General features: G+C 50.6%; 1 protein-coding gene across 1 annotated transcript in view; it reads right to left on the reverse strand.

Moving 5' to 3' along the window:
• Window positions 1-9,932, reverse strand: part of RESP18 (regulated endocrine specific protein 18) — a 31,039-nt gene extending 21,107 nt beyond the window's left edge. Inside the window, exons 1-4 of the mRNA XM_055380222.2 lie at window positions 9,638-9,932; window positions 5,001-5,128; window positions 4,513-4,614; window positions 4,209-4,323 (exon numbers count right to left, since the gene is read on the reverse strand). Of these exons, the coding sequence (XP_055236197.1) occupies window positions 4,209-4,323; window positions 4,513-4,614; window positions 5,001-5,128; window positions 9,638-9,932 (640 nt within the window). The remainder of the gene's footprint in view (window positions 1-4,208; window positions 4,324-4,512; window positions 4,615-5,000; window positions 5,129-9,637) is intronic.
• Window positions 9,933-11,328: the final 1,396 nt, after the last annotated feature.

Genomic DNA, 11,328 nt, shown 5'->3' on the forward strand with positions numbered 1-11,328 from the left:
AGGATAAGATGGATAAGGTGTGTTGGTGGGTACTTGGGGGTAGAGAGTACTGTGTGTATAAGGGCTGAGCAGTGTGAACTAGCAAGGCCCAATTTGAGAAACACGACGGGGGGCTGAATTGCTGAAGCACCCACATAGGCAGAAAGGAGAATGCCTTTAAATGAGACAGGAGAGGCTGGCAGGAGACTGAGGGCCATGTGGACCATATAAGAAGCCTGGACTTTTTCCTGTGGGTTATAGCGTCGTTAAATAGCTCCAAGCTCATGGAAGCAAGGACTTTGTCTTGTTCACCACTGTATCCCTAGTGCCTAGGACTGAGCCCAAAACATAATAGATCGTCTTAGTTTGGATTCACCCAAAAGGAACCTTGAAAAGAGGATTGGGTGCAGGTGGTCTAGGTGGCAGGTCATCCCTGCAAGCACAAGTGAAGGAAGGGGAAAGTGAGAGAAGGAAAGGAGAAAAGCTAATAAACAGAATGTTGGTGAGCAGGTTGTTGCTGTGGGCAATTGGCAATTGACCCTGCTGGGGATTCCTGAGGATCCCTGTGGAAGTTGTCTCAAATTTATCCCACTGAGGGGAGGATACATTGGAATATTTATCCAGTAACACAGCCTTTTTTTTTTTGAGACAGAGTCTTGCTTTGTTGCCCAGGCTGGAGTGCAGTGGCACGATCTTGGCTCACTGCATCCTCTGCCTCCCAGTTTCAAGAGATTCTCGTGCCTCAGCCTCCCAAGTAGCTGGGATTACAGGCTCCCGCCACCATGTCCAGATAATTTTTGTAGTCTTAGAGATGGGGTTTCGCCATGTTGGCCAGGCTGGTCTTGAACTTCTGACCTCAGGTGATCCACCTGCCTCAGCCTCCCAAAGTGCTGAGATTACAGGCGTGAGCCACCACGCCCAGCTAACTCGGCCTTTAAAGTGTTGACGATTGCCCCTGAGGGTGTTAAGTCCCAGGCACTTCAGGGCTGTCTGGTGCACAGGTATGCAAGTTCTCCTGGTGTTCCAGAAAACCCGCAGGACGAGAATCAGAGTGTTTCCAGGTTTCGAGGTGGGAAGCTGTCAGCACATAGATGTTGTCCACGTGCTTGCTGCAGATAACCTCAGAGATGGGCCGTTGGATATGAGGCAGGGCACCTGCCTGGTCTGCTGCACAGGTGTTCAATATCTATTGCACAAGTACGTTGTATGTATGTCTTCCTTCCCTGCCTAGCCTTCAATTGCCTTGAGGCAGGAACAATGTATTGCAGAGGCCAGGCACAGTAAAGCACAAATCTTTACAAATGTGGGTTGAATAAAAGAAAGTAAAATGTTTGATGGGGAAAGGTAAAGTGGGTGGTAAGGGTCAACCTAGCTAATAAAAATAGGTATAAATAAATATGACTAGTTGAGCATCATATTTATCGATGTCCTTACAAGCAAAGCGGCAGGGGAGAGGACATATATTGGTGGCATCATTGAGCCTGTATACTTAAGGACTCTCTTGTAATTTCTCTGTATTCCATAGTGGAGGGGCTTGATATTTTCCCTTGTGCTCCCACTTATGAGGATTGAATGAGCTGACTACCCAATGAACACTGAAAATTAACAAAACAAAATAAATGAGCTGAGTGTGCAGGTGCTTTGAGAAACATAAAACTTGAGGCATGGGACCTGCTGGAGCTTGGTTGGGTTGAACATTGGTGGCTAGACTCCTCTTTCCCAGGGGAAAATTGACCATAGGTACCAAAAGTTAAATGTGCATAGCCTTTGGCTGTGGAATTGTTTGTGGATTCTTGGGGTGGGGCTGGTATGACTGCCGTTTAGGGGACTCTAATGCTGAACAGGTACCATGGACCTCTGAAGGCAGAGCAGGGACCAGACCTGCTTGACCTGGGGTCTGGAGGGGGTGGATTTCCTTCTATCAGAGGAAGGAAGACCAGTAAGACACAACTGAAGGCTGTGTGGGGATGGCTGCCTTGCCACCCTGCCTTTCACCTGCTTTAGAAATGACCCATGGAAGGAAAAAGGCATCTGAAACAAGGCCTTCGGACAACCAGGGGCTGGCTCTCTGCACCCATTCCCCAAGCTTCCCTGCATTTGGCTCCCACCTCTCCCAGCTCTCACCTGGGAGGCTCTGGCTTGGTCCCCCGGCCACCCATTCTGCCTCCAGACAAGTCTGCTGAGTTTTTTTTGAAAATTGACTTTAATAATCCAGATTTGGTTCAGCCTGAAATTGTCCTTCCTGAGAGCATCAGGGAAAGTATGAGGAATGGGAAGCTTCCCATGTGGCCTTAATCAGCTACGAGGTTGTGACTCAGAGTAGGGAATGGCTCAAAGACATCCTAAAATGGGAAGAAACAAGGGATTTTCAGTTAATGCACCCAGGCAGTGGTTGCCACTCCCCTCCCTCTCCCCTTCCCCCACCAAGTGCAGAACCAATCTCAATAGCAGTCTCAAGTCCCTTCCCTTGTTCCCCATCTCTAATCCCGTCTCCTTCCCAGGATTTTCCATGAGACACATTAGGGGTTTCTCAGGTTGCCTGAGCCTGAGGCATAGCAGCTCCTTGTTTGCATACTTGACAGAACCATGGCAACCAGTCCCCATCATGGGGTCAGTCACAAGACTAATGATGTGGCCCAGCAGCCAATCCAAACAAAGGAGCCCCGCTGCCATGGTGATGGGGGGCGGGGACCACCAGTTTCCTTGAAGGGCTGAGGGGCTGGAGCACCTCTGAGATACAGGTTGCCCTAATGGAGCCCATCTAGAAGTTTCCCAGATCCACTGCCACGATCGTAGTCCCAGGTCCCAGGATCCCACCTGGACAACCTGGTTGCCCCAAACAGGTCTACCTGTTTCCACTCTTGTCCATTTCAAAATCCATTTTCCAACAGCATCAGTGTGTCTTTATAAAATGCTTATCATATTGTCCTACTCTCTTCCTTAAAAATCCTCCAATGCCTTCCCACTACACTTTGAATAACACCCGACCCCCTGTCTATGGACTATAAGCCCCAAGTAGTCCTGGGCCTATTTTCCAAGCTTATCTGCTGTCACAGGACTGTGTCTGTTCCCCCAACAAGCCCTGGAATCTCATCTAACAGCAGATGTATTTGAAAGCCTCTTTGCCTTGGAGACTCTTCCTCCAGATCTCCCCCTGGCTGCCTCCTTGTCATTTAGGTCTAAGTTTAAATGTCACCTCCTGAGGCCCTCCTTAGCCTAAGGTGTGTGAAACAACCCAACCTCTACTGGGGTCGCTGAGAGGAAGGGTAGGGGCTGTGCAGGGGGAAGGCTTGGAGTTAGGATACAGGGGCTAGTCCTGGCTCCACACTTGTCCAGGCTGGACCTGAGCTTCTCATCTATAAAGATGGCTGGAGGTACAAGACGGGTAGTTTTCTATTTGAGCTCCAAAGGGCTCAGTGGTCCCAAGGAGATGCCTGAGAGCCTTGCCCAGGTGACTTAGTCAACACCACAGAGATAAGCAAGGGGGTTGGAGGGCTGATGTGAGAGGCTCTGGGCCCTACTCTCTAACTCAGGGAGAGAAGTGCCCCCCACACGTACATACACATGCACATATATGTGTATACAGTGTATGTATATGTAAGGGTGGGTGAGGTTAGGATTGGGGTCATGGCACACTTGGAATTCTCAGAAAAACAGTCCATATGTTTTTATTGGGGGCGGGGTTGTGTTTTTTGTTTTTTGAGACAGGGTCTCATTCTGTCACCCAGGCTGGAGTGCAGTGGTGCAATCATAGCTCACTATAACCTTGAACTCTTGAGTTCAAGCTAATTTTCTTGCCTCAGCCTCCTGAGTAGCTATGAGTACAGGTGTGTGCCACCACACTTTTAAATTTTTGTAGAGACAGGGATCTTGTTATGTCACCCAGGCTGGTCTCGAACTCCCGGCCCTGAGTGATCCTCCCAATGTGCTGGGATTACAGGCATATGAACCACCACGACCAACCCACAGAGAGCCTATATGTTTTTTAAAAACATTGGAAAACCTCTGAAGCAGATTTCTGCAGACCCTTCAATTTCTGTGCACATGATTGATTGTACAGGACCAAGCCATCGGAAGCCCCAGTCCCTGCATCCTGAGTTGCAGCAATCTACGAAAGGGAGACTCTGAGAGACAGAGAAAGTGGGGGCGCCCTCCAGTGGGGAAATGAAGAATTTTCCTTCCATCCAGAACTGCTGACTGGCCTTTATTACATTGCCTTTAATTCTCACAGCAGCCAGGGAGGATGGCCATTATGACCATTCCACCGATGTGGAAGGAGGGCTTGTAGAGCTTCAGTAAGGTCATGACTGGCAAGCAGCAGTGCCAGGACTGGCCTGGGTCTGTCTGTATGGAAAGCTGTGTTCCTTCCCATCCATCAGGCCCATGCTTCCAGAAGATTCTCCATGAGGCTCTGCCCTCAGTGAAGCCCTGTCAGTCCTCATGCTGCCAATGTCAATCCCCTCCATCACTCTGCCTCCCTCTTGAAATAGCCCTTGCTGGGCTCAGGCTTCCTGAACAAGGCCAGGCCCTTACCTGCAGCAGGGCCTTGGTGTGGCTGGTCACCTCTTGGTTCAGGACCTCTGAAACCGCTTCAGAGTTAAAGCATTGCTCCCTGCTCACCCTGGTCATGGGGCTCTGATGGGAGGGGAGCCAGAAGCCAAGAGTGAGGAGAAAATGGTGAACAGGCCCAGAGGAAAAGAGAAGGGGCCGAAGTGAAGGATTTCAAAATCTCTGAGGGAAACTCACTTTAGGGGACAAGAGTCTCCTTGTGCTTGCTCCTAGAAAACAAAGATTAAGCAGGGATAACAAATGGGAACTGTACTTTCCAGCCCCTTCCCTCTGCAGACATCACTAATGGATCGTGGATTCCTTCTGGTGGAAATCAGATGGGAGCTCTTATTGTTCCATTCCCTGAGCTCCTGATGGCACCTACCTGCAGCCCTGATAACTCATGCCCTTCCCAGCTCCTCTGTCTACCAGCAGGTGCAGTGCGGACCAACCGTAGGCCCAACACATCTCACCCTGGTGACTCTGGTGGGAAAGGCTGCCTGTCCGCTCCTCAGACAGGCCTCTGGGGCATGGAGCCAGGGTGTGTGCTCTGTCTGCTGGGTCCTCACACCTTGAGTGATGTCATCCTTCCAGAACAATCCTGCAGAGTGAAAGGATGGGATGAATTGACACTTGGGGCACTCTGATTGGCCCATCCCAGAAACAAAAGTGTGATTAGAATTTTTCCTTTCCCCAAAATGCACAGGTACCACAATGCAGAGGGCCAGTGGAGGGGTCCGGAGACTGACTGGGGTATAGGAGTTTGCCTTCTGCCCACCGCCACGGCTTAAATCCTTGCTCTTGCTAGCTCTATGGCCATGAGAAACAATTAAACTTGCTGAACCTATTTTCTCGCTCATGAAGCGACGAACTTCATAGGATTGAGAGAATGAAAGGAGATAGTGCGCACACATTTCCTAGCTTATTGTTTGGCAAGCAATAAGTGATCAAATGAGAACTGTATTTTACTTTTACTTTTATTTTTAGCTACACCTGCTAGAAAGGGACAAATAGGAATTTTTAAATGATGCTGCTGTGAGAATCAAATAAGGTTGAAGATAGAAAGTGTGCTTCCAGGCCAGGCGTGGTGGCTTATGCCTGTAATCCCAGCACTTTGGGAGGCTGGGGCGGGCAGATCACTTGAGGTCAGGAGATCGAGACCAGCCTGGCCAACATGATAAAACCCTATCTCTACTAAAAATACAAAAGTTAGCCTGGTGTGGTTGTGCATGCCTGTAGTCGTAGCTGCTTGGGAGGGTGAGGTATGAGAATCACTTGAACCAGGGAAGCGGAGGTTGCAGTGAGCCAAGATAGTGCCACTGCACTCCAGCCTGGGTGACAGAGCGAGACCCTGTCTCAAAAAAAAGTACTTCTAGAACCCTAGGACATTACACATTATATACTATGATTATTAGTAGTAATTTGAACTCAAAGCGGATCTCCCTTCTGAAGCCTGAAGCCACACACTCTGCTTTCAGGAAGGGTCAGATACTTTTCCCCAGGAAAAATATCCTTCCACCCTCCACTCCGGCCTTTCATGTCTTCCACTTGTCATACTCTCTGAACTGCCCACCTCCTTAATTCAGAGTCTGAAGTATGTGTGTGGGGGTGGGAGGGACCTGGTTCTGGCTGAGGACTGCAAGATTCCTAGCTCTGGAGGAGTCAGACAGCACCAGGGGTGGTGAGCCAGGCCCGAGGAGATAGATGCTGGCCTCTTCTGGGGACTTCCAGTGGCCTCTGCTGTGTTCCTCTAGAGTCCACGTGGGAACAACTCCTCAGCTTAGGTTGCACCATGACTTCTGTCTTGCCCCATCTCTAGCAGAGACTGGGCAGGTGAGGCTCCAGAGGCGGTATGATGAGAAAGTTTCAGGCAGGGAATTTTAAGGGAGGAGGTTTTAAAGTCAAGTTGGAGATTCCCTCTGTAGTATCTACCCCTATATTTGACCAAACCCAGTCCCTTTCCTCCAGCCCTCCCAGGTCTCACCTTGAGGCACCGGCTCCCGAGCACTCCTTGCTAGTATCGGAAGACCATGTGGATGCTGTCTTCGAGGGGCGTGGCCTGCAGTACTCCCACCTGGGTCTGCCCCTCTAAGGGAACGAGAATGAAATAAGTAGGTACCTGGGCCAAAAGCCTTCAAAAGGCAGCATCCTCTCCATTGTCACTCCCATATCCCCACGTCTCCCTTCCTCTGCCAGTCCCCTCCCACTTCCCAGCTATCTATCCTCTCTCCCTCCCTGGCCACCCTCTTCATATTCTGGGTCTCATGCACTCTTGGTACAGACTTCCAGGTAAGAACAGAGTCTTCAGGCAAAGAGGCAGCCTGTGGAGGGACACTTGAACAGAGTCTCAGATGGCTACAAAAACTGAATGGACAGACAGGTGGGCAGGCTAGATAATGGGGGAAGTTCAGTTGCTTCCTGGGAGGAGTCCTGGAATCCTTGGAAGACTACAGCATGGAACCTAGCTTCAGACAGGGCTGGCGAGTCCAGATCATTTTCCTGGAAGCCACGGTATACCCAACTCACAATGGGGGGATGACCTTTCTATGATACAGACCCTCCTCCTGGATACAGATCATCTCCATCCAGGCAGATGGGGCCAGTTGGAAGAGAAGCCAGACTTTTCCCATCCTAACTTTTCTCCTCCTCCAGTTCACAAGTAGATCCTAATAATGGTGCCAAAAAAGGCGAGGGCCCCATGCAAAAAGACAAATAACCCAATTTAAAAATGGGGGCAAATCTGAACAGACATTCTCAAAGAGGATAAACAACTGGCCAATAAGCACATGGAAAGATGCTGAACTCCATGAGACATCAGGGAAATGCAGATCAAAACCACAATTAGGCTGGGCGTGGTGACTTACGCCTGTAATCCTAGCACTTTGGGAGGCCGAGGCAAGTGGATCACTTGAGGTCAGGAGTTCGAGACCAGTCTGGCCAACATGGTGAAACTCCATCTCTACCAAAAACACAAAAATTAGCCAGGCATGGTGTCGTGTGCCTGTAATCCCAGCTACTCAGGAGGCTGAGGCAGGAGAATCACTAGAACCGAGGAGGTGGAGGTTGCAGTGAGCCGTGATCGCACCACTGCACTCCAGCCTAGGCGACAGAGCAAGACTCCATCTCAAAACAAAACAAAACAAACAACCACAATGAGACACCACTTCACACACACTAAAGTGGTTACAGTCAACACGATGGTTAACAACAAGCATTGGTGAGGATGTGCAGAAATTGGAATGTTTCTACACTGCTGTTGGGAATGTAAAGTGGTCCAGCTGCTGTGGAAATAGTCTGGCAGTTTCTCAAAATGTTAAACAGGCCACGCACAGTGGCTCATGCCTGTAGTCCCAGCACTTTGGGAGGCTGAGACAGGTGGATCATCTGAGGTCAGGAGTTCAAGACCAGCCTGACCAACATGGTGAAACCGTGTCTCTACTAAAAATACAAAAATTAGCCGGGCATGGTGATGCGCACCTGTAGTCCCAGCTGCTCGGGAGGCTGAGGCAGGAGAATCAATTGAATCTGGGAGGCGGTGGTTGCAGTGAGCTGAGATCGTACCATTGCACTCCAGCCTGAGCGACAGAGCCAGACTCCATCTCAAGGAAAAAAAAAAAAGTTAAATAATAGAGTGACCATATGACCCAGCAATTTCACTCCTAGATGTATACTTAAGAGAAGTGAAAACAGATATCCACACAAAAACCTGTACATGGATTTCATAGCTGCATTATTCATAATAGCTACAAAGTGGAAACAACTCAAATGTCCATCAATTGATGAATGGAGAAATAAGATACAATGGGAATACTCTTCATCAATTACAAGAAAAGAAGTGCTGATACATGCTACAACATGGAAGAGCCCTGGAAATATTATGCTAAATGCAAGAAGCTAGTCACAAAAGGCCACATGTTGTGTGACTCCATTTATATGAAATGTGCAGAATAGGGAAACCCATAGAGATAGGAAGTACATTGGTGGTTGCCTAGGGCTGAGGAGGGTGGTTGGGGGAGGGAATGGGAAGTGGCTGCTAATGGGCACAGTTTTCTTTTTGGGGTAATGAAAATGTTACAAAATCGATTGTGGTGATGGTTGTGCAACTCCGTGAATATACTAAAAGCCATTTTAAATGGCTGAATTATATGTCAATAACATTATTTAAAAATCACTAATAACTGGCCAGGCATGGTGGCTCATGCCTGTAATCCCAGCATTTTGGGAGGCCGGGGCGGGCAGATCACCTGAGGTCAGGAGTTTGAGACCAGCCTGATCAACATGGAGAAACCCTGTCTCTTACTAAAAATACAAAATTAGCCGGGCGTGGTGGTGCATGCCTGTAATCCCAGCTATTCGGGAAGCTGAGGCAGGAGAATCGCTTGAACCTGGGAGGTGGAGGTTGCAGTGAGCTGAGATCGTGCCATTGCGCTCCAGCTTGGGTAACAAGAGCAAAACTCTGTCTCAAACAAACAAACGAACAAACAGACAAAGAACGACAAAAAAACACTAATAACTTTAACAAAATGGAAGCACAGCTTTCCCCAAACTTTAGTTATTTGAGAACCACCAACGCGATTTTTGACTTATCTTTGTACCATTGTGCTATTACTGGCTTACTCTTCAAGTTGATGATTCATGCTTTCTATTCAAGTGAAATTATTTTAAATTTATTATTTATTTAGAGACAGGGTCTTACTCTGTCCCCAGGCTGGAGTGCAGTGGTGAAATCTCGGCTCACTGCAACCTCCGCTTCCCAGGTTCAAGCAATTCTCGTTCCTCAGCCACTCGAGCAACTGGGATTACAGGTGCGCACCACCAAGCCCAGCTAATTTTTGTATTTTTAGTAGAGATGGGATTTCACAGTGTTGGCCAGGCTGGTCTCTAACTCCTGACCTCAAGTGATCCACCCGCCTTGGTCTCCCAAAGTGCTGTGATTACAGCTGTGAGCCACCGCGCCCAGCCAAGTGAAATTATTTTAAAGGGCAACTTTGCTACTGTAAATGGAAAAAACCGTTGTTTCTTGGCGTAAGTAGAAGCTAATTATAAAATATAAAGACAGACTCCAGAGAAAGAGAGAGAAGATATGTGTAGAGAGACCCCAGCACCCTACCCGTGAGGAGGGACTTCAGGACTGAGGCAGTAGTCCCAGGACTGGTAAGTAAAGAGCGACCTTGGGCGCCGCCCCTGCTGTCATCAGCGCTGACGCCCTGGACCCACACAGCGGCGGGGTTTGGTTTGAGGTGGCTCCCAAAGGCGAGGGCGGAGCCGGGGAAGGTGAGAGCACCCAGGCATCCGCACAGGCGTGACCCTCTGCCCACCAGGCACCCTGCCCACACAGCGCGCCGCAGGAAGCCCTCCGTATTGGTGTCCAAGCTCGAGCACCAGGTGGAGGAACCCGTGGCCATCGGGTGTGGGGTGTGGGGGGTGCGGAGAAGGCTAGGATTCCTCCCAATCCTCTGCTGCGCCCTCCTCCAGCCGCTTCCCCAGGTTGAGGGGAGGCCCTGGCCCGGGACTGGGCTCTTCCCGAGGTGGGGACTGGATGCCCGCGCTCTGGGCTCCTTCTGCCGGAGATGCCAACCCCCCAGCGGTGGGCACCTTGCCCTGACCCCTCAGAGCGTCTCACATGGCCCGGATCTCGGTCCCTTGGGCACTCCCTCTTGCCCAACTCCGAATTGGAGTTCTTCTAGTTCTAGTTTCCACCCCGTCTTCCGACGTTTGAGACACCGCTTCCAAGACGCCCTCTGGCTTTCTCTTCCCATCCCGCACACTTCCCTACCTTCTGAGCTGTGTGCACCCACCAACCCGCAGCCCTCCCTCAGGATCGCCCCTGCCCTTCCCCCAGGTTTCCTCCTGACGGTGGGGACTAATGGCGTCCCAGCCCCCGGGCGGCTGCTCAGCAGCAGGAAGCAGAGAATCAGACGCAACCCCGCTGGGCCCCGCGCCCCATGCGCGAGCAGGGGCCCCCGCATCTTGTTGGGCGCGTGCTGCCCCGCCTGCACCGCAGCGCCCGCGGCCAGAGCCGGGCCAGGCGGCTCTGCGCGTCCCTCTCTCCGCAGCGCGGCCAGTCGGAGGCCGGCTGCAGCAAGGTCCCCAACCCCGGCTCTCCCGTGTCTTGGCGTCAGTCCTGCTTTTAAGAGTGGGGTGTTGCCTGAATATGGTCGACCCCTATCTAGAATCCCAACCCCCTACCCGCCTACACACACACACACACCCCATATTGCCTCCCCCTCACTCCCACTTCTTATCACCACGGATTAACGATGGGGGGGGCGGGGCTTGATAAAATCCGGAATTGCATATTGGCAAATGGCACTGGGTGTCCTTCTTGAGAAGCAGTGTCCCTTACTTGTTAAAATAGTGTGCTGGGACCGGGTGCGGTGGCTCACGCCTGTAATTCCAGTACTTCGGGAGGCTGAGGTGGGAGTATAGATTGAACCCAGGAGTTTGAGACCAGCCTGGGCAACATAGTGAGACCCCGTCTCTAAAAAAAATTTAAAAATTAGCCGGGTGTGGTGGCAGGCACCTGTGGTCCCAGCTACTTGGGAGGCTGAGGTGGGAGGCTCATGTGAGTCCAGGAGGTCAAGGCTGCAGTGAATCGTGATCCTGTACTCCAGCCTGGGTGACAGAGCAAGACGCTGTCTCTCTTCCTACCCCTCTCTGGGCAAAAAAGACAGTGTGCTGGAGCCAAATCCAAGTACCTGCAGGCAGTTTTTTGCTTCCTCTGTGCCCCAGTTCCCTCACCTGTAAAATGAGTTTGACAGTAGCGTCTAGCTTACAGTGTTCTTAGAAGGATTAATAAGT

Source organism: Gorilla gorilla, chromosome 11, assembly GCF_029281585.2.
Source record: "Gorilla gorilla gorilla isolate KB3781 chromosome 11, NHGRI_mGorGor1-v2.1_pri, whole genome shotgun sequence".
Classification (NCBI taxonomy): Eukaryota; Metazoa; Chordata; class Mammalia; order Primates; family Hominidae; genus Gorilla; species Gorilla gorilla.